The sequence below is a fragment of the Gymnodraco acuticeps genome, unplaced genomic scaffold (genome assembly GCF_902827175.1).
Source record: "Gymnodraco acuticeps unplaced genomic scaffold, fGymAcu1.1, whole genome shotgun sequence".
In the NCBI taxonomy this organism is placed as follows: Eukaryota; Metazoa; Chordata; class Actinopteri; order Perciformes; family Bathydraconidae; genus Gymnodraco; species Gymnodraco acuticeps.
In genome coordinates this window covers 1924984-1949535 of record NW_022992284.1, presented here as the reverse complement: position 1 = coordinate 1949535, position 24552 = coordinate 1924984, and the positions used below count along the sequence as shown (strand labels likewise).

General features: G+C 41.9%; 1 protein-coding gene across 1 annotated transcript in view; it reads right to left on the bottom strand.

Annotated features, from left to right (window-relative positions):
• Nucleotides 1–21342, bottom strand: part of LOC117540678 (sterile alpha motif domain-containing protein 10-like) — a 59559-nt gene extending 38217 nt beyond the window's left edge. The window contains exons 1-2 of the mRNA XM_034207449.1: nt 21028–21342; nt 199–383 (exon numbers count right to left, since the gene is read on the bottom strand). Coding sequence (XP_034063340.1) covers nt 199–383; nt 21028–21040 — 198 coding nt within the window. The 5' untranslated portion in view covers nt 21041–21342. The remainder of the gene's footprint in view (nt 1–198; nt 384–21027) is intronic.
• Between the last annotated feature and the right edge of the window lie 3210 nt (nt 21343–24552).

The following is a 24552-nucleotide window of genomic DNA, read 5'->3' as shown; positions in this document are numbered from 1 at the left end:
ATTCCAAGCACAGCAGATTGCTTCGGCCTCAGAGGCTTTCTTTTTTCTTTTTCATCTGTTGGGGTCGAAACTGCTTAAATCTGAGCTGTCTCTCGATGCCTGAACGAATGTTCTTGCAAACTGTTTTTGTAAGCAAAACATGCACTTAAAGCCTCCCCGGCACTGCCTTTGAATGTGTGTGTGTGGATGTCTGTATACCTGGATGCCCTCTGTGCCGGGCTGCTGCAGGAGCTTGACTGTGCGTGTGTGCGCTGTCCTCTGGCCTCGGCCATCGTGCCAGGTCAGGTTGCTGCCTCCGGGGCGGCGCGGCAGCTGGTAGTTCAGCTCCTCCGCAGACAGCGTGTGCTCCAGGGAGGCGCGGCAAAAGCTGAAGCTGGACGCCGCTGAGAGGAGGAAGAGAAAGGAAAAAAAACATTAGAGAAGAACAAACACACTAAGCACTCACTTTGTATTATGTTAGTTTAATGTCTTTTGTCTATGAACTGAAAGACTTGAACACCTAAAAAAACTAACAAAATAAATAATTGATAATCCTCTAAGTAAGAGCTTAACAGTTTGCATTCACTCCAGATGACATGCTCTGTGTACTGACTGTCACACTGCTACGAACAGATGGCTGTTTTGGTGATGGTGGTGGGCAGCAGTGCGACTCCACTGTGATCTCCAATCATTAAGTGCATATTAACAGAGACAGCGCATTTTGGCTCTCTTGCTAGATTCATCTTTGCTTCATCATAAATATTTGTGCATCCCTCCCTCTCTCTGTCTGTCTACCCTTTCCTCCCAGGAGTGAGCGTTAGCTGTGAGACAGCTAAGCAGACAAGTTGTCACGACAGGTTCAGAGGGCAGATCTCCGAGAGCCACAGGGCATCTTCTGCGGTTCACAAGTTGAACAGGCTACAGTGGTGCGTCGTCTGTGGCTGTGGGTCTATTTTCCATGGGACAAACACACCCATTGCTCCCCTTATCTTAGACACAAATGGATTAGTCATGTGCATGATAAAAGAGTATTTGACTGCACATAATCCAGACACAACAGAGAGATGACAGTGGGAGCAGAAAAAGGTCAAGAGAATGCATGACAGAGGGTAAAACTGAGATAGAGACTTTATGCTGCTGCTTATTGTCACTTGATTTTTAAAACGCCATGTTAACAAGAAATCCATTCCTGAGGGGTTAAGATAAACCTGGTTAACACACAGCTTTGAGCAAGAGAGGTAATTTGTCAAGTCAAACAAAAATTCTCCTAGAATAAATACATTCAAGTTGTAGCATCATTAATCAATAATATACTTTGAATATGCAACTGTTTGTTCACATATACGCTTACCATTACATTACATTACATTACATTGCATTTAGCTGACGCTTTTATCCAAAGCGACTTACAATAAGTGCGTTCGACCAACAAAATACAAACTTGAAGAAACCAGAATCATATAAGTACATCAGGTTTCATAGAGCAAAAACATTTCAAGTGCTACTCAACTGGCTTTAGATAAGCCAGTCCTTTATTAGTATAAAAGTGCTTCGTTAATAGTTCTAACGCTCGAAGTAGAGTCGAAAGAGATGAGTTTTCAGTTTGCGCCGGAAGATGTGCAAGCTATCTGCCGTCCTGATGTCAATGGGGAGCTCATTCCACCATCCTGGAGCCAGGACAGCAAACCCACGTGTTTTTGTTGATGGGAACTTGGGTCCCCTTCGCAGCGAGGGTGCAGCGAGTCGTTTGGCTGATGCAGAGCGTAGTGCACGTGCTGGGGTGTACGGTTTAACCATGTCCTGGATGTACGAAGGGCCAGATCCATTCGCAGCATGGTAAGCAAGTACCAGTGTCTTGAAGTGGATTCTAGCAGTTACCGGAAGCCAGTGAAGGGAGCGGAGGAGCGGAGTGGTGTGGGAAAATTTAGGAAGGTTGAAGACCAGACGAGCCGCTGCATTCTGGATGAGCTGCAGAGGTCGGATGGCACATGCAGGTAGACCAGCCAGGAGGGAGTTGCAGTAGTCTAGGCGTGGACCAGAAGTTGCGTCGCTTTCTGGGTCAGGAGGGGACGTATCCTCCTGATGTTGTAAAGCGTGTATCTGCAGCAGCGGGTTGTAGCAGCGATGTTTGCAGTGAAGGACAGTTTGATATCTAGGATCACACCCAGATTCCTTGCAGTCTGAGTCGGGGAAACAACTGAGGTGCCGATGTTGATTGTTAGGTCAAGAGTGGGACAATCTTTTCCCGGAAGGAAGAGCAGCTCAGTCTTGTCAAGGTTGAGCTTGAGGTGATGAGCAGACATCTACTGAGAGATGTCAGCTAGACAAGCAGAGATGCTACAATTACAAACAATATAAGATTTAAAGCAGCTTAAGTGTGCATGTCAAGCACAACTGGATTTCTCCCTAAAATCCCCTGATTCACGTGTGCGTGTAAAGGCAGTTATTGAGCTGGACACAGAATTACTGATGAAAGGGCTAAAAGCAAAAGGAATAATGAACATTGCATTCATTACTTTTACATTTGAAAAAAGCTTAACAACCGAACAATGTCAGAGCATTATTTTAGAAAAGCCTCATTTCATACTGAATGACTTCCTAATTTATTTTCCACCCTTCTCCTGGGGACCAGATTTAAAAAAAAAAAAAGAATGGATTTATTTCAATGCTTTCATGTTTCTCTACATGGGATTTTTGGCCCAATGGTTTTGCCCTATCTTCCATACCCGATGTAAAGATATAAACAAGATATCTTCTGTCAACATTAAAGCAAACCTGCCATTCTTTTTCACTAACAAGGGAAAAAACACGCTTTCCAGGACAATTCCCACTTCAGAATTACACAACAGAGCACTGAGAGCTGCTGTATGACAGCTGAGGCTTGAGGGAAACTCTGTGTTGCGGCTGGGAGTAGTGTGGGTTATGAAGGGATGGGGCGGGCACTTTTTCTCAACCCAAAAGTCTTTTCATGTGAGCAGTGGTGAATACGAAAGAGTTCACATAGCTATGATGGAGGAATGAAAAAGATTGTGAAGATGAAAACAAGAAAGGCCTGTCAGGAACCACTGATGTGTAACCTTCTCTTCCTTCTTATACCGCTTCCTTTCTCTGCGCTCCCCCTTTCCCCATTTCTATATGCTGCTACTTTTATAACTTCTTATGCAGCAGTAACTTACTTGTTCCCCTTTCTTTCTCTCTCTCTCTCTTTCTCTTTCTGGTTGTCAGGTCTTTGGGGTCGTCGGGACAAACCAAGTCCAGCCCTGATGTAATTACTGCCAGTCAGAATGAAGGGGAGGAGACAGGAGGAAGGGACGTGGGAAGCTAAGCGCCTTGCAACCTTAAAGACCTGCCAATCTCTCAGAAGGAGACAAGAGCGAGCGCAAAAGCATGAGCAAGCCAGACAAGAAAGAGCGAGCGCTTCTGTAAATTGCAAACTGACAGTAAACTGATCAAACTGTGGAAAGGTAAAAGAGCTTAGAGGGGAGACGCATTTATAGACCGCGAAACAACTGCATTTCACAAGCTGTTAAAGAGAGCTTTGCAATTATTAGGCGGAGACTGACCTACACTTTATAGGCATCACTTTGTAGATGAGGAAATGCAACATCATGACTTCACAGTTCCATTGAAACTCAATATGTGCAATATCTTGCCAACCCCGGCAGTCATTAAATGAAGACAGAGCGCTCGTTCGGCAAGCTTCAATGGACTCGGTCGACTTAACCTCCGGTCACAGGACACGGCTGAGAATAAAATCACCCAAAAGTGATTAAATATCCATAGCTTCCAATTCAAGTCCGCTTCGGAAGGCATTTCTACGTATGCGTCTGACGGTTGTCTTTTTTTACGGTTGCAAAGCTTTAGAAAAAGCCATTTATTCTAAAAGAGGCTCAATGATAGGATTTAGCTGTGGATCTAAATGTGATAAAGATCAGTGTCAAATGCAGTGTTTTTGCATTTTGAGTGATTACCATCCTAACTATTCAGCAGGAAGGTTTATTCCTCGTCTGTCTCAACATACTTTTGATAAGCCCGGACAAACGTCAAATCTCCTGTCTCCTATTTGTCACTAACTGGTGTAATATTATCTCTAGATGCCCTTGCCGGTGACTTTTATCACCTCTAATCAGGAAGTGCAAACTAGGGAGGATGAAGGGTGGATGGAGGGAAGCAGGGTGAAAAGCAGAAAAGGATATGCATTTGTTGAGTCAGTAAATAAAGTAAATAAATAAGGAAGATTTGATGATGTGCAATTTATGATGCTCAGATATCTGTAACTTCAGCCTCACATGGAGGGAGAGAGAAAGAACTGTTGGTGGTAGAGGTGCCAAAGCCAAGGGCAAAGTGTCAGACAGGTGTTTATGTAAGTGTCAGTGTGTGCAGAGGGTAGGTAGTCAACACGACTCAGCCCAGTGAAGTGTAACCTCATATCACCTCCTCTCGACTGAGCAGCATATCTGCCCTGCAGAGAGGCTGCTAAATCTCAGAGGTATACCCTTTTGTAAAGGTAATTAAGCCGTTAAGTACGGCACCCCTGGAAGGTCGTTCCAAGCCAAATCCCACAGTAGATTAACATGGCATCACTGGACATTACTCATTTGACTCCAAAAGAGAGCATCTAAATTAGTCTGTGTGGAAATCTTTTTGCTGAGTGGGCTTTTTGTAGAAGTTTGATTCGTGCATAACCTTGGCATCAACTTCTGAAATCCTCTCGCATGGAGGCAAGTGTTCAGGCTTATCCACCCTATTCCAGGCATCACACAGAGGTTAACATGGTGTATTTTAGCAGCATGATATTAGCATGAACTGCCAAGCACCTCTTATTCAACCCTAAGATAGCATTTCTATTTGCAGGCAAGTTTTATATGAAAGAGGGGAGAACAAAATCCCAGTCTTCTTCATTCCTGGTAATCTGCAAGAGGGTGAAACTTCATCATGAAGTGATTTCATGCCTGTGAAACACATTAAACCTGAAGTCCTAAATATAGCATCAAACAGAGCGATGCTGCCAACTCACTACGTCTCGTACATCTACAAATGATCCAGATTTGTTGGGCCTATAGTAAGTTGGGTGGTAAAGCGAGGGGCTATTTACAACTCTTCCGCTCCAACCGACCCGGTCTTAATCTCAGGAATGAGCCATGAAATTACTCCATTTTGAAACGGCAGGAGGTGATAAAAATAATTCTGGTTGGAGCTTTAAAAATAAACTAAAAACCCTGTACCCCAGGGTTTTTTCCCATGATGCTTTGCAGTCTATTACCCACTATGACATGAGAAACTGTCGCACAGGCTAGGGCTGACGTTTCTCTCACAAACCATCAGTGTCACAGGAACACGCAGATAGGGAAATGGGAATAAACAATGGACACCCACGATGCAGGCTCAAGATAACCACACACCGACTCTTATCAGCACACAAATGAGGAAAACGGCAGCTAGATCTGTGTTTTTGATTGTGTGTGTCAGCAGATGCCGGCATGTTCATGCATACGTGAATGTGACTCTTGAATATTTCGCATACACATCTGTATAATCCCTGTCTGCTTTTCTTCTGGCTGGTGCATCTGAATACAGCTGCAGAGTCTGCATATGCAGCCATGTGGATGGAGGCTGAGTTTTAGATTTAAACAGTGGGGCATTTATGGCTCACAATGCACAGTGTAATCCAAACACAGGTGCAGCTAACATTTCTGTTATGATTTGCCTAGTCCATTTGCCCCCCAAAGGCACAGAGAACAACAAAGGCTGCTGAGAGAAATGGCCAACATTAGCTTCCTATTTTTAGGCAGTACTCTAGAGAAAAAACAAACAAAGTGAAGGGTCCAGCGTTAAGGACAGCCTGACTTATTTTCTCTAACTCCACCGCACTCCACCAAGACAGACAGAACTATTGATTAACCATCACTGTGTCAGAGAACATACAATTACATATCACTTTAGATAAAACACAAACGCAGGAAGACACACACACAAACACAGTCCACCTAACTCCTTCACCCGAGGACACTGGCTGTCATATCCACTCCTGCTCAGCGGAACTCACTAAATGTTTTGCACTAGAGAAGGAAAATAACTTGTGACACAGCAGAGGAGATGAAATACAGGGGTCTAACATGGTTGTGCCCTCTTAAAAGGATAAAGGACTGAAGGCCAGGGTAAATAAGAACCAAAAAGATGGGAAAATGGGCAAGAAGACACGTCACAGGGGAGTGAGTAGATTCAATTAAGCTTCAGAACAGAACATTAATATTAATTGTTATAGGAAATGAAGGAGGACAAAGAGGGAAATTATGAGCAGATGAGATCATGAGATTGTTGTATCCCCTTCGCAGCCAAGCTCTCATATGATGACACGGGAGGATAGATTAGATCTCAAAGACAATCGATAACTCAGAGCGGATGTCAAAGGAGGTCGAGTAACAGGATGTGAGGTGAGATCAGGCTGGATAAACTGAGTGCCTCAGCCTGGAGTTCTGCGTGGAGTATCCCGGTTATGTGAGGATAACCTGCTATAAAAATTCTGGATTTACTAGACCAAATATTTTTAACATCTTGTTAATGTTTTAAAAAAAAGGTGACTTTCCATTTAACATGGCATCAAATTTCAGGCAGCTAAAAAACAAACTGTGGTTATGCCAAACTGTTGAGGTAACTCAGTAAGAAGGAAGGAACCAAGGAAGCAATGAAGGAGTGGCCAAAGAATTAGGATATTTGAACTCTGATCTTCACAGACATTAAAACTAGGTATGAAAAATCTGATTCATCATGGTCCATGTAAGAATTAGATGTAACTGGTAAAACACTAAAAACTTGTATACAAACGTGTATGTTAATGTACTCATTGATGTTTCAGCAAAAAAAACGTAAAGCTCCCTGTAAAATATTAAAGCAGTTTTAAGTAATACATCTCTCCACATCTGTGAAACCAAAACCCCTAGTACATTATCTGTGATAATTATGTTTTTAAAATATACTGCACAACACTTTTAATCCAGTTACTTTGACCATGACACCATCCACATACAGAAGACTAAAGCAAGCTCCAGTTAGCCCCATCTGCATAATGAATCCATAGTATATTCATCATAGTGAATGCCAGAGCTTTTCAAGGGCACACACTATCTGTGTGTATTTGCATGATGTTGTTTATGAGATATTGAATTATTATTCGACAAGCCAGCTTAACTGGGGAGGTAATCAGATGATCAATCTAGTTCACACACAGACACTACACTGTTATCAGTCACAGCTCATGAACACCTTAGATAGATCCATCCAAACTAGCCTGGTTGGGATATTGTTCTATCAGATGGGAGGACAAAATAAAGGAAATGACATTAAAAGGTCAAGCAGGCAGAGCAAGACTCTATGCATGTTTAAACCGTTCTGAATTCACATGGCAGTGACATCCACAAGCAAGCATTAAAAAGGTTAAGCTAAATTGTTTTCCCTCTGATTGGTTGAATAAGTTATGACTGTGAAAGGTCAAATGAAAGAATTTAACTTAAAATCTGAAATCAACATCCCACTTTGACATCAACTCTTTGACTGGCAGATTCACAAGATTTCAGAAGTTTCAATGCAGTGAAAGTCAGAGAACATCAGCATTATGTTCTTCTGTATATTTTCAGTGACAGTAATTTCACAGCTTTCACATCTCAATACATGCTGTGATCTAAACTGCCTTCATAGTTTGTCATGTCATGCAGGACGTCCTCCTCTGCATTTTGCTCAAAAGAATCCAAAATGATGGGGGATATTAAATGAACAAGCACATGGAGCACAACTTCTTAGCTTAGACAAGATTTTTTAAATATTTAGTGTTTGTTTACAGCTGTTCCCCTGAGTGGATAAGTGTTCTGCAGATTAACGGATGTCTGTGAACAAAATATTAAAGTGTCATAATTCTACTTTCCCATTTTAACCCAAAACCACAACCTCTAAGAAAGGCACACTAAATTAACAGCAGGAAATCGAGTGATACAGTAAACAGGTCAACCACAAAAACAATGTCAAAAAATATCAAGCTATAAGATTTTGATTTCAAGTGCAGTTTAAGATGATCATTTTGATGCAAGAGCTATACGCCAGATGGTCTGCTAATGAACTTTAAATTGATTCAAGCAATCACACAAACAGGTTTTGCCATTATCGTTATTGTTTTTCTAAACTGGAAATGTGGAACCTATATGCTGCAGGTCTCCCTTGAAAAAGAGATCTATGATCTAAATGGGACCAATCTGGTTAAATAAAGGTTTGAAATGAAAAATGAAATAAACTGAAATTAAAGAAGTAATTTGTGCAAGCAAAACACGGCATGCTAGTTCCTTGAGTTCACAAATACCTGCAAGGCCGTTCGCCAATGATCACCCACGCTCTGTCGGCTGAGCATAGAGAAATCAGCCCCTTATACTCACAATAACACTCTTTGCATTAAATCACTGCCATGAGCTGAAGTTAAACTAGCCGCTGTGAACCAAGTGGCTTCTGGAGCCTGAATGGACTTCAGTTTATTGTGATTGTCACATGTGGTCTTTAAATCGATGTGGTGCACTCACACTGTGTCCTGGTGAGAGAATGGGATGTGGAGAGATTCAGCACTCAATAATGTATTGAATGTCCTGAAGCCATGCCTATTACACAATAGCCTACTTTGCTTTTCACATGTATGTCACTGCTCATAGACTTTCATATTAGAGGACAAATGAGCGGGCAATGTAGCGTGTGAAAATAATAACCAGTCAATAGCTCCAGATGCACACACACACACACACACACACACACACACACACACACACACACACACACACACACACACACACACACACACACACACACACACACACACACAAACAAAGGTTATTGAGCACTGAGGGGTTTGCAAACACACATTGAAATGAATAATTGACCGATGTGAGAGTTAGTTGACAATCTGCTCTACACTGAAACCATACAAAGACACCAGGATGAGGGGATAAAAATAAAATAAAAAGGAATGAACGAGTGGGAGGAATAGGCTTATAGAATGGGTGGGGGGCTGGTGGAGAAAAAGATAAAAGTTAATGCTCCACAGAAGCTGAGAGGTAAACATAGATAGAGAAAAGAGCGCAGGGGAGAGAGAATGGAAATGCGCCAATGAATTGGAAGCTGAGATAGACGGGGAGGGAATGGAAATTGCAGACAGGGAGTTAGTTTGTAGATCCGAAAGCAGCATGAATGATTAGAAACAGCAACTCGGCAGCGGCTACGGTGCTGGTGGAGGCACCTCTGTGAGCAAACTGAAATATAACTCAGAGCTTTGAAGTGTTTTAAAGTTTGTTGTGATCCTTTGTGATGAAACCAAGGAGGCTGCCGAGACGGCGAGAAGGAGGAGGAGAGAAGGAAGGAAGGAAGGAAGGTGGGTAGAAGATCTACCACACACAGAGGTGCCATAACCGAGACAGTTGAATGGAGATTTGCACCCTATCAACTACCAACAGAGACAATACACTGCTCTATTTCTGCAATGCCTTAAACAAGCAACAGATGATGTCAATCTGATACCTTGTCGGTAATCAGTTTTCTTTTTAAGTGAAAAAGATGCTTAAAAAAACATTATTATCCGATCAGCTGCAGCAGCAACAGCCGGTGTTTGCAGTGTGAGAGAGGAGAGTATGAATGCACAATACAGTCAGACGTATTTTGTACAGACCATTCAGGAGCCCCCTTGTTTTCAGTCTAACAGCAAGACAAATCAACACACACCTGGGGGGGCTTTCTCCCATTCTCCCTGACTCTGTATCCCCTCCCTGCAGTCCCACCTGTCTGTGTGGGTCTCTGCGGCATGCTGCGCTGATTGGGGGTCTGTCTCTCTCAGCTTAATTGCCATGTTATCAGCTCCACTCCTCCACTACCACTTCGTCCGGGCCTTTCAGTCAGACGGACATGCCAATTATGCCTCCCCCCCACACACACACACACACTTGTTCTCTCCCAAGACTGCGCTGTCAGGTAACATAGCAGAAAGCAGCTGGTACAAAGCGGGCAGTTGGGGATGAAATGGGGAAGAGAATCAAGGCTCGTTGTGCACACATGCAGGCAAATACACACTTCAATACACATACAGTCCCAGCAGGAGCTTCTTGTCCAGGCCGAAGGATCCCAGTGGAACCTTTCTACTCCCCCTTTGCCTCTTAATCCTTTACACTAACAGCCTTCCTTTCATCTCTCCTCTTTCTCTTATACCCCTCTGTACTTATTTCCTTATAGTTTGCTTACCTTTCTTTTTCCTTAAAGGCACAGCTCAAGATTTTAGGAAAGATGCTTATTACCCTGTTTCTCTCCAAGGGTATTATGAGCCAGTGGGTGTTAAACATATCTTACGATGTTAATTAGTCAGTTTTGCAGATTTTACTCTGGATGGGGTGTTTTCACCTTAGGGAAGACCCAGACCAGCAATTTCTACCTTTATGTTAAACTAAGCCATCCAACACTTGATCAAACAGATATGAAAGTGGCATCAATCTGCAAGACAATTCATATGTGTAGTTCCCACTCCTCTAATAAACAGACCCATCAAAACGAAGTGTACTAAAACTAAAAATATAAAATCAGCATTATTTTTTGACAAACTATTCCTATAATAATCTCACTTATTATAATTAAACCAGCTATCATCCTGAGCTACATTGTTAAATCTCTTGAAAAGCAATCCCTACAGTAATAGTCAATGTAATTAGGTGATTCAGAAACGAGCTCCTTTACCCATTTACATCACAGCGCACAATCAATGTCAATATTTTAAACACTTTTAGCTCTCCAACTCCCCTAATGTTGACTTCTAATGACACCAGATGTTTCATAGGTAGCACTGTGGTAAAGAGACTGCTCAGGGCTCCTTTTTGAGACCCACCAAGTCATCAACCTCAGTGTGTGTGCATCCATGTCATTGTGTGTGTGAACTTGCTTGTTAACGCTGAAACTGCCACTTTCCACGGTGTGTGTCACAGTGATTTCAGTAATTCTGTTCTCAACCCGCTCTCACTCCTACTCTCTGTTCCACTCTGCTGAACCGTTTCCTTATTATCACCGCTACTCCGACATCACTGACAATCACACACACATAAGGAGACACACAAACTAAAACACACCGTAATTATCCCTCAGACACATCATGTTAACAATGGGGCATTAATAGCACATGCATGATCAAACACGTTAGCTCGCTTTTCTTTTTATATGTCACCCACACTCCCATGTCTGCTATTACATCTACTCCTATCAAGGCATTGGCTGATTTAGAGCCATTTTCACTAGATGAGAGAGGACAAGTGAGCTTTATTATCTAACCCTTAATTATTTTACATTGATCCCACCGATATCCTCCAGCACAGTAACTTTCCTCTGCTGTCCCATTACGGAGGCCTCTTAACCAGTTTCAAAAGATATGTCTTATCCCTATAGTGATCTTTTTATTCCACTTTTGAGGACACTGAAATATTGCAAACTTTTAATACGTGACTTGTGTCGATTTCTATTCTTATCAGAAATTATTTCTCCGTGCCACAGTTGGCTGGCAAGTGTGTGTATGTGCATGCGCGAGTGCATAAACTGTAATGGATGTCTAGGAGTCTGTGTGTCTACATGTGTGTGTTTGCTCCTGCCAAGACCTAAAGCCTGCAGAGCACCAGTGACCTGATATGTAGGGCGAGACCGAAACGCTGGGATGACAGCTAAGAACCCGCCCCCACTAACTCTGACTGACAGCGCTATAACCTTGTCTGCCTCCCGCGACAATAGTTTGCTCTTGCTTTCACTTTAACATCTGTCATTACAAGCTCAATATAATAACCATTTCTGGGACAAAGTTCTGTATTAGTCATTGTAACAGGGCTGGAGGACAAGACAAAATAAGATGAAGTGAAATGAGAGGAAATGACTGCTTTTAGGGTGATATATTACACAAAGTGATGGCTGTTTATTCCCTAAAGTGACTGTCAGGATCTGTCAACGTCTTACACAGCCCTGAGTTCTTGGATACAGAGTCAAATATACATAGCTGTACATGTATCACTAGAGGATTATTCTGTCTTTCAGTCCTTCAGCCTTTTGTGACAAATGCAGCACTTAGTTAATCACATGCCGTTGCCTCTATCTCCCACTTATAAGAGACAAATCCGTCCTAATCTACGGATAAAGTACAACAGCCACATGTCTCAGTGGATTTCAACAGAATCCGGTCAAAAGGGGGCAAACACTCTAAAGAACAACATTGTACACAAAGAGTGCACAGTCAGTTTTCCCACCACTCAGTGTAAAGGGAGCATAAGACCAAGAAAAACTGGGGTACAAAAAAAAAACGACATTTAGAAAGAAGAACTCTAGCTTTAGCTACAGGTTAAGGATTTCAAATGACAAAACAGATCAAGGTCAAATTTTATTGATTTTAGTAAAACATGATAGTGAGTCTGACTGTCTCTGGCATCACAGTCACAATCTCTTTCTGAGAATGAATCATTTAATAGTAGACAGGAGGGGGCACATGAGGTAGTAGAACATTTTGGCTAAAAGGGATGTCTTCTGTTCAGCCTCAAGGAGATTTTCTGGGACGTGACATTAATAAAATCACAGTCAGTTCTTATTTGTAGCTGAAAGGCAGAAAATCTGATTATGTTTACACGCAAACTATAACATGTGTGTCACATTGAACTACTTAAATATCCCAGTAGCTTAAGCATGATATAAGTCCCTGCAACATATTCGACATAACGTGAGGCATTTCTTGAGGGTGCCATATGGCTTTTATATCAGTCGGAGCCTCAAGGCTCAGTGAGGTTTGGATGGAAAAAGGGAAAAGTTTGTGAGGTGAAAATCTCACATTTACAGTGATTATGCAACAGACTGTGGGATTGACGTGATAGGAGAGGGGCTTTTTTTATGTAACTCCAGAGAGATACCATCGGGGATATCATGAGAGAGCAGCGGGCTGAGAGAGGTATGTTGCAGAAAGAGAGGACTAGATACAGGTGAGAATAAAGTAGAGATGAGAGGAAACATGACAAGTGTGAGATAAAAAAAAATTGTAATGTAGGTATACCGTTAGTTCCAGAGCTTAAAGCCATTCACATGCCCCTTTCACACCAGCGCTTTTTCAGCTCCGGCTCGGAGCTGGAGCCTGAAAAGCGCCGGGTTTTCCTGTTCACACCGCAGCGGCGCCGGCTCTTAGCTCCGGAATCCGGTTCACTTCCAGCTCCAAAAAATTGTCGGTCTAGAGGCAAGAGCTTCGGAGCTAAGAGGTGGCGTCGCTTACGTCTCTCTTACGTCGAGGCGTGCAGGAAACTAAACCCACCTCCCCTGAACATGGGTCGACTGTCATGCCTGCCTACAAGCAGTAGTGCTTATAAACACACTTTATAAAGTCAGGCAACACTAACCAGGCTACGTGTGATTCTGTTTATTTGTACCTTACTTTGACCATCCGTTCATTGTTATTGATCATTGTGGAGAGAGGCAGACGTTTTGTTTTGTATTGTAGCAGCTATCGGATGGAATCAATACATGGGCTGCACAGGTTGTCGTGTCCGACTATCACAAGTAGAATCATAATAAAAATACGCCGGTAAAATGTGCCTGTAGAAAACGGTTTATGCCACAATAGGATAGCAATAGCAAGTAGTCCGTTTAGCTTCGGTTGCTATGCTAACATCACCCATTTTATACCAGAGAAACTTTCATAACAGCGTTGTGATACTAAACAGCGTCAATTCAGACTGACACACATTCACTTAGGCTAAGGGGAACTGGGGATATGTATCAGCTGCTTGTGTGAGTCGGACAGTGAATACTTTAGAGCGGCCGCTGCAGTGTGAGCTAACCGGGAGCTAACGGGAGAATAAACTCCCGTGGAAGAGCAGCCAACACTGCAGCGGTCGGTAAATGCTGCAGAAACACATTAATAAACAATGAACCACTGCACTCTGGAGCAAAGTATAAGGTTGGAGAAGTCGTTATTCAATTTATTCTGGCTTCGTGTGATTAAAAGCCAACACGATCATCGACCCGACGCAGTTCCCCGTTGTTGTGAGCGCCGTAATGCCGTTGGGGAGCAAATCAGCGATGTGTAAACGGTGACGTCATGACGCAGCAGCGGCAGCACCAGTCGGGTGCTGGGCGGTGTGAACAGAGCGGGAGCAGAAAAGGGAAACCGGAGCTGAACCAGAAAAGCTCTAGCTCGGAGCTAGACAAGGAAAAGCGCTGGTGTGAAAGCCGCAGAGAGTTACGATGCATTTAAGCAACTCTTTCTCACTTTCTCAGCTGTGGAACTTACACACTGACACTTGGCTGCCTATTGACATGGTACATTGAGGGTCCATTCAAGCAGCACTTTGACAGCCAGAGGAGGCCATAGACCCCGACAGAACTGTATATACTCACAGGGCGCTATTACAATACACATCAGGGGACACAGCAGGGGAAGGAAGAGAGAGGCGGTGGAATATGCACAGAAGGTGAACTGTGTAGAGGTAGGACAAATCCAAATTTAAAAAAAGTATGAAATATAGGTTGGAGTAGCGAGAAAAGAGAGAAGGGGAATGGCTAAATTGCTGATAAGAGGAGAAGACAGAAAGCAAAATTGATTTCTATTTTTGGAAGAGGTATAACCGATGGGTGGAATGAGTGTAAAACATGTTCAATTTCAAAGTCACACACAGACACACACACACTTTTTGTACATGCATAAACTATTTCACATGCAGATCAAACCTTTTTCGCAGATCATGCTACAAGATTGCGAGCGCCGGCAATGTAATTGCTTTTGCGGTGGGTGAACGTGACTCATGGTCCTGAGTGTGCAAGGATGTCTGACTTGCGGTGTAGCTGGAGCCATTAGCCATTTGGTTTAATAGGCAATCTGCACCACAGGCCCCACTGACCCCCAGCACTTGATAGGAGGAGCAGGCCAACCTATTAACAAAGAGTGAAAAGCTCCGAGCTTACCCTATCACACAAGGCCACACTTAATTAGACTGTTTGTTTAGCTGCCTCTAATGGGGGATCGTGAGTGGGGGGGAAAGGTTGACTGCTGTCCTTGAAACTGCAGGCTGAAAGACATCTGGCCAAAGATGAGACGGAAGACACGATGATATTACAGAAACGTGCCTCGAACACAATATGCGCCATCTAATTTTCTCACGACAGATAGCGAGGACAGAGAACAACAATGGACAATATTCATTAATAGCAAATTGAATCATTAAAATACCATTAACATAATTATAGCCTAAAATAAAAGTACACAAATGGTTTATCTGAAACACACATTGATTAAATTGATTAAGCCTCTTCAGGTGGCACAGTGTGGCACATAAGGGAAACAACCGTATGAAATTATATCTAATTAGTGCAATCCTTCAGAAAAATTACATTTCTCTTTTACATCCATGCCGTACCCTTTAAACCTCTCCCTTGATCCCTCTTCGTGTGCAGAAGGCTAATTAAAGGAGAGAAATTGGATATGGGCCTGTGCGCACTCTAATTCAGTAGGAGGAAGGAGGAAGTAAGGTAGGAGGGGGGGAATTGAGGGTGAAGTCGGACCCAGGCACTAGATCAGAACGGCGAAGACTTGTCATTTCTGTAAGTATTAAGAGGATGGCAAGGCTGGACTGGACGAGACAATTGAGTCCAAAATCCACCACATGCTGCTCCTGCTAATCCACTGCTGATTTATGCCACAGCAGACTCTCCTCTTTCACCCCTTCATCAATCTCTGAGAGGCCTGTAGGAGCAGAGTGTAAATGTTTATCTACTGAATCATCCTCTGTCCATCCCACCCCTGCACACTGGGTCAGAGGTCAAAACAGTTGGCGGACGGTCTGAGAGGACAAATTCATTAGATCAATAACTCATTGAAAATGTTCTCCATCAACATTATCTTATTAAGAAATGTCTGAGATTGAATTTAATTGATTCTTTTATTTCTATTATAGCAAGAGGATTTAAATGCCCTCCTCTTGACTTATGAACTCCCTTTATCTATGAGAATTCCTGTTTATTGCACATAATAATAGCTTTTAACTCTCCAATTTCATTGATGTGCATCAACATCCCTTTAACCAAGTCATAAGGGCCACACAACCTAACAGGGAAGTGCACCAACACTGTGTGCTGCGAATGTGAAGATGTCAATGCCAAATCAGCGGAGAACTGTTCTAAGCAGTAACATGATGATACAGGTTTCAAACAAACCTCCTAGTTTTGCTCAATGTAAACAACAGACAAATTATGGTGATGGCCACAGCCACACATGGTAAAGCAATTACAGTATACTGCACCCTCATCTCCAATAGTTGCAGTCAACAATTAACACCACACTTTCGATTAAAATAGAAAACCCTTTATTTGCTTTAACGTGACATTAGTTAGCAAACATTTTAGCACAGGTATTTGTTTGTAATAATATTGTTCTTTGTCTTTGAGTTGCCGTGTTCATTGGGGGAGGTTACTTCCTGGATCAGCAAAGGGTGTGGCTGAGGGTGGGGGACTCGTAAATACTGCAAGCAGCCAATTGGGCCAAATTGGGTCGATCCATGTGATCCATGTCAAAGGGAGGATTTAAGTTTTGTCAGTGTCTTTAAGTATTCTGTTGATCTTAATTACCCATTGTTTTCTATTTGGTTTGGCCAAGCCACTACATATCTTCCTTGTTCCCTCCTTTTGTCAGGTCGGTTTGTTCAGTTAACACCTGTTAAGTTGCTGTTAGAGTTATTTTCTGTTGACCTCTTCTATAGGTCTAGTTATTAAAGATTCTTGGCTTATGATGTTTTTTTGAGTTTTTGGGTAAATAAAAAACCCAGTTTCTTTAAATACTCCTGTGGCTTACTGCTTGGTCCCTGACAATTATCATCCATCTAAGTTTTGCGTAGTTGTCTAGACACACATTTTTCTTTGAAATAAGTGATAACACAGATGCACTCACATTTCTTTCACCTCAAATTAAAGTGGGTTAGATATTCTGGCTAAATTGTTGGCTGTTTTCCAACCTGTAGCACGGAAGACTGTGTTCTCGGATACAGGCAAACACTGTGGTAAGTACAATGATTTCAAAACAATTAAGGATGACCAAAACTGCAAAGTTGAAATGACATATCTTTTTAAGATGTCACTCGACTGAGGAAACAATTTATGAGAACTTTCCCCAGTCACTCTTCATCAGTGGCGAACCGTCAGGGCCTTCAAGGTATTCAGAGAATACCCTGGAACACTCAGATGAAACAAACAAAAAATCGATTTAATTATATTAACACCGCGGCGGCGGGGTGTGTGTGTGTCTAAAGAAGGTCCAGTTGTGATAGACACGGTTCGCCACTGCTCTTCATCAGTCTTGACAAGACTTTTAGAAACTTTCAGACACTCAACAACGTATACCAACACATCATTCTCTGTCTCCTCTCTCCCTTTGTTCACTTTGTCTTTATACTTTTCTCTGTGTATCTAAAAATCCACAGGCTCAGGCCAGGTGCAGCCGCGGGGCTGAGGTGGATCAGAGAGTTGATGATGGAAGACAGGAGGCTGTGTGTGTGTTCAAGAGGATTCTCCATGTGGTATATTGAGTGACACACTCCCTGCTGTGGGGAGGATGGGGTTGACAATGGGCAGGGGAAAGAGGTTAACTGCTTGCATGCTCTCTCACACACACACGCTCACATAAAATCGCTGTGTGACCCCGCCGGGCCACTGTAACTGAGAGGGTTAACACTCTATTACCATATTACTTTACTACAGAGGCCAGAAACACATTTGGCTCCAACACCAATTGCGCCAAATGGACGCCAGGAAAACAACAAAGGGTGTATTTGTCAGTGTAAAGCTAACAACCACACCCCTGCGTCCCACCAAATGAGGTGCTTGTTGCCTTCTGCCTCATCTGCATGTTCACACACTCAAGCATAAACACACATTGACCAAAACACATGCAGGCACCCACATGCACAAGTACAGATTGGAATCCTGTGGTAGAAGCGCCCGACTGAAAAGGGGTGATTATTTCCCAGTTGAATGAGCACCGTCTTTGTGACCTGAGCCGAAGAAAATATGTTTTTGTGTGCTGTGGGCCTTTTGAGGAAAGTCTAGACGGTGGACAGCTCCTGGCTAAACGCAACAGAAAAACATCAATAGTCAACACTTTAAACAATTATTTCTACATTAAAAAACATTATAGACATTTGTGATTTTGTGTTTAACATGTTGTATCTAAGAAGAAAATGCAAGTTATAGTTTCCTAAGAAAAGGCATTAGTGTTTTCCTTTTTATGCCATTTCTGTGTCCTTTAAAGGAAAAATCGTATTAAATCCTCTGTGTTTGTGTCTGTACACATTTTTTCTTCTGCTTCCTACTCACATGTCCATCATTAAGACATTGAATAGACAACGTCAACCCTCCTACAGCTGTCTATCCACCCACATGCTTAGGGAAACAGGGGTCGTTATATATAAATAGGTTGTTTTTGGATTCAGACTCAGCAGTGTGCTCATCTCCATGTGAGCCTGTCATATTGGTGAGCATGCTAGCACTGTATGGATGGATGGAAAGCGACCCTGGCATTCTCTGCATCGACCCATATATTTGGATATCTTTCATGCTGAGCTTAGTCAGGCCTGCATGTTGGAGTGGAGACACACACAAGCTCACAAAAATACACACACACACACACGATTGCCCCATGCTTATTTTTTATGCGTATATGGATGGACCATGCAGCTCTCTCTCTATCTTCCTCCTCTGAAAAATCTCCCTGCTCCTGGATGCTGTGCAGTGGACAATACAATTACCCAGTAGCATCATTTCTATGGCGGCTTATCTCAGATATAACAATACAGCCAGATGTCCTGGTCGATTTAAGTAAACGTCTGGTGAATTCCATCCACTCTGAATAGCCAAAAGATGGAGGGGGTATAATTATATAGCTTGACTCGTTGTACAGCAGGCAGCAAGACAGAAAATGTAATTCTGTTAGCAATATAAATTCAGACGCAACTATTCATGTTATTAATACCATTTAAAATGCAGATCAACTCTTGTAATCGATAGAGTCACAGGCCTGTGACTGACTGTCCGCCTAACAATGAAACAACAACCTACAGAAAAATCTTACATATCATCAGCTTTATGGTGTATTTGTACCCCTGAAATATTCATGGTTAACAAATCAGGGTCCAAGATGACATGGAGTAGATTTTAGTTGTATAATGATTATTTACCCACAAACAGGTTACAGTTATCCAGTTCAATACAAAAGCATGGAATATTTTGTGATTGTCAAGTTCCTATCAAATACCAGTCTCTGCCCTAACATGCATGAGGAGTTTCAGTAAATGGTTCTAGTTGTTGCCACTGGTTGTAAATCAAACCCTGTGTAACCACAAAAAGTGCTACTGTTTTTTGGAGCAAAAACTCTTTAAAGTTTAAGTGGCAACACACTGCGATGGCGGCGTCAAAGCCCATGGCGCTGAGTAAATGAATGATGCTTAAGTAAATGATGGATTAATTATAGATAGCACAATGTGTCACTGGCATATATGCATATCTGACTGAGTGTCCAACCTCCAGTCATGCTAATGAATAGCTAACCTGCTTGGGTAGACAGAGGACAGATGGAAGACATACTTGGCACTGATACTCTCACAAGCGTTATTGCCCTTGAGCAGAGAGAGCCTCTGATTAGGCTTCAATTAAGTTAGTTAGCCCGGAGCGAACACCAGCAAGCCAAGCTCAGGAATGCTAAAGGGACAGGACAAGAACAACAACAACAACAATGGTACAAATAATCCAAAAATACTCTAATAGCTTTTTTATACACGGCTATTCAGCTTTGTCCCTGGAGCTGGAAAACTGGGCAAGACATCTCAGAAGCCTGAAAACAGACATTTGTTTTAGGCTGTATGAATGTGACCTCTTGAGTAAATGTTGTTGTTCAATATAAACATCTTCCCTCAGAAATGTGGGGTTTGCTTGGTATGCAAAATAGCACAATAAGTCATGAATCAATTGAGAACATTTGAATTAGCAACTATTTTAATAATCTAAATTTGCTGTAATGTCTTAAGCAAATTACTAAACATTTGGTGTTTCCAGCTTCTCAAATGGGACAATTTGCTGATTTTCTCAGTTTTGTGAAATAATTACATAATGATAATTGGGTTTTGTACTGATAGTCAAACAAAATATGCTCTCCTGCGTCTTAGTCTTCAAACATGTTTGATGGCAATGTTCCACTTTTTTCTGTCATTCAATAGAACAAAAATACACATTGATAAGTGTGACGAGAATGTAATTGTAGGAAAGATCGACTATTATAACCATGAGTTAGTTCTATTTTTTGTGAGAGAGATCACATCTGCAGCATTTTTTTCTCCATTATTGGTGAAACAAAAGAATGAAAAACAAAGAATGCTGCCTCATTGTTGTATACCTGAGCTATAATATATCCAGGTTATGGTTAGAGGCAGGTGCTGGCCCACAGATATAGAGTGTCAGGTGCAAAATAGACCATGATAAACACTGCACTTCCAATATAGTTACCTTTGCACAACACCAAATAATTGATTAGCTATTTAACTGCATTGAAAATTAAACAATTCTAAAACATCTCCATCATAGAAACACTTTTATGTAGAGACATTGTGACTGCAATCATCAATAACACATGTTAGAGTCAAATTCATATTGACATTGTAGATAAATAGTGGAGTCACACTTTGAATAGACGACATCTGTAATTCAGTCAGATATTTGATGAGTTATTCCAAAAATCCAGGAAATTACAAATGTATTGTGTAGTTTCATTTATTGTTGAGTACAGTTGTGCTTTCGATAAAGCATAACTCCAACTACCGTATCCGAACATTTCAGAATAAGCACATGTCCCTGTCAAACACTCAAATATGGTCTAATGTGCTATAAAAAACACACAAAGTACTGTAATGTAGCATAACTATGAACTCAACAATATTATATCCCTGAATGAACACTATGGTGCTTGCATGCTTTAGATAAACACAGCGCTCTTACCGTCCACAGCCATGCTCGGTCTCAGCGTGTATCTCTCCGTGGTGTCAACAGGGCTCTCCCATTCTTCTGCCGGATGGATAAAATGTTCTGAGTGTGAAAATAAAGAGCGCTTCTTGCCCCCTCGTACCTTTCTACGTGAGCATGGAGACGGCTTTCACTGTAGTCGTATACAGAAAAAAGAATCACACTCTCCCTCTCTGTCGGTTCACGGCCATTTGTTGTCCGGGACAACGGGACCAGTCCGATATGAAGCGGCTCCTCCTGAGTCCCCGCCCCCCTCTCCGTGTACCTGACCGCCGGGAGACAAAAGGTCATTAAGCCCGGGAAAGACGGTAGGCGGATAATCTATCTGTTAGTGGAGAGCTCCGAGCGAGCGTCAGAGAGAGAGAGAGAGGGACGAGAGAGAGAGAGGGACGAGAGAGAGAGAGAGAGACGAGAGAGATAGAGATCTCCTCTCTTAGATCTCTCGCTCTCTCTCTCTATCTCTCCATCTCTCTCTTCTCTCTATCTATCTGACTCTCTCTATCTATCTCTCTCTTCTCTCTCTCTCTCTCTTTCACACGCACACACACAAATATAAACACACTCCACATCATAGCAGCAATAGGATGGGATACATGTGAGATCTTTTTTATCACTTGACAACATGTGCAGAAAAAGTGTAATATTGTAACTCCAATATCATAATAATAGAGGGACACTCAACGCTGACACAAACAACCATACTATCAGTTTAAGTTGATACACTTTGCAACATACATTACATTTTGGTGTGATATTCCTGTATAATGACTGAGCTGAAAAAAGTTTGTCCACCGATAAAACTTAGCCACAAAGAAGGAAAATCAGTGTGCCTGCCTCTCAGTCCACAGCATTTGAGATGGTGCTTACACTTAGATTATGGCAAGCTGGGTGTATATCCTTTTTGTCCTTTATAATGGCCAAGATAAAGCTTTGCACAACGCTTCTGTTCTGGAGGTCTCTGGTGAGGGCAAGGAGCAAAGCTTCCTAGTTTTCTCTTAAAAAACCGTTAACAGAGGATATGAAATACTTGCCTCAGAGTCTGACTGATAGTAAACACAGCAAGTAGTCACAGAGGAATCTCTCTATATGTCTCCCTTTATTGTATTGTGGAAGCAATGAAAAGAGCACAGTGTGTACCTTGTCCTTTTATGTGTGCAGGTTGCAAACTTGCAGATACAAACCCTCATCTTGCCTTCAACCAATGCTTCTGTAGGCAAACAAACTAAAACAAAAGTGAGCCTTCCTCTGACATAAACAAACCATGCATTCATGAATACAGTAAGTCAGCATGTTGACAATATGGATAAGCTATACAGTATGCTATGCAGTTCTTTGTGTTTACTTTCAGTCAAACTTTCAGACAAGTGCTAAGTTGATTTTCCTTTTTCTTTTTTTAAGCACGAGGAGATTTGCACTCCTTGACCCCAACGTTTTCAAATTCTCTTCAAGGGTGTACAGTATGTGAGTTAAACATTTATAATGGAATTTCGTATGAAAATATCCTCCAGTTTGGGACATATTGAAATGTAGTATTGTGCTTCAATCAAATTGGAGCAAATTACAGATTGAATAATATATTATTATTAAAAAAATACAATCATATGAAATTGTCAACATCTGGAAGCAGATCTGAGTTGTGGAGCTTCAAAACGGCTAGATCCTTCATGCTAGACTGACCTTGGGAGTGTTCAAATTCATAAGTAAGGAGGCAGGAGAGACAGAAATGTAGTTACAAACAGGGGTGCTATAGTCATACCTGTTTTACATCAAATACCAAAACACAAACACCGAATATAAATCTAAAATATATTAACCACCCTCTACCCAACCCTGTTTGGTTCAGATAAAATATGTATACATTTCCCATAATGCTATCTATCATAACTATATAGCCTAACTTTGGTTATCAAATAATCTTTCGAAATCCACATCCTATGTATGCAGAGCTGGCTTTCTGTCAATAATTTGACATTAGGGTTATTTTCCCAGACTTTAGAACGCTTTAAACAACATTGTGCAGCTACTTTTACATGTCTAATATTACTTTATGATGAATCAACAGAGATTTTTGTCTTTCAATTGTGCCCCTTTTAAGGATATGAGCCTCATTGAAACAGAAGAAAAGTCAAGAGCATGTGTGGGCTACCATCTCTGCAAACATGTGATCTTTGCACAAACCTAGAAACAGAAAGAAGGAGTTCCACTAGATGCTTGCAGAAAATCCTAAAAACAACTGTCCCTCGGCAGACACCCACGTCAGCTGCTATTTGCCTGTCAAACCGCAGAGCTTCACTTCAAAGCTGAGAATTTGGGAACAAGTTGTGAACGCTTCTTTGTCAATATAATCTCACAGCATACCTCGCTAATTGATTCTAGTGCCGTTCTGATGCAAGCAGACTGCTCTATGCCGGTGCTTTTTAGTGTAGAACAGAACAATCTGTCCTGAAAGACTTCAAGAACGTCCATCAGTCTGTGTTGGAAGATGAGGGCCATCCCCAGAGTCCAGGCACTAGAGCATCAAAGGGTGAACAACAAGGAACAAAGGACTAGCTGGTCCATCAGGGCTCAACTAACTAGAACACATGCTCACTTGGACCGAAGCACTACTCACTATATGCACAAAGAGGATATGGTACACACTCTTGCACTTACTGTATATCTCAACACACACACGTTTGTAGACACACACTAATCCACAGACACATTTGTACGCATTCACTCATGCTCTCAAACACAGAACTTAATTTAGAAGTGTGCTACTGCGTGCCTGTAAGGGCATTTTGTCCTGTAAAAAATTGAGTAGACAAAGCTTGTATCTTTAATTTAGAGGATGGTCAGTGCAGTGAAATATAAATAGTCTGTGAGCTGCAAAGATCAAGGGATTTGACTAACACAAAATCGGTCTATTAGGTGACAGGTGGCAGAAGAAAATAAAATACTCTAGTGAAAATGAGTGTTTGTAGTGTTGTGTGGCACGGCACAGATAAACATGAGGGAATAGTAGCTCAAGGGAATGGGAAGTGTTAGTGTGTTTTATGTATTCTTTACCCTGTAGTTGAGAGTTCGGTTGAAGCATAATTTCTTGTTGATAAGCAATTGTGCAAGGGAAGAATAATGGGAACTCAGTAAGTGTTGGTGTCTCTATACAGGCTATACATTACACCCTGTTACTAACAGATGATGCCCTTAAACTTTTATTGTCAGTGTTATGCCTTCACATATGGCCTGTTCTGCTTGTGCCAAGAGGCCTTTACTCTTTGCTGTGACGGTGTTACACACATGCATAGAGAAATACTCACACATTCAAACTGCTTCACACTTTAGAAAACAGCTGTAGGAGGACAAATAAACTGTATGTTTGAACAGAGACATAATAAAAGGATGAAATAGGGGTGTCTGGGCCTGGGCTCTGTCTGGAGAGGTAGAGAGAAAGAAGGCACTTTCTCAAGAGACATAGAGAAGCTATTGATAATGGAGTGTGGCATCATCCTTGCCAAAGCT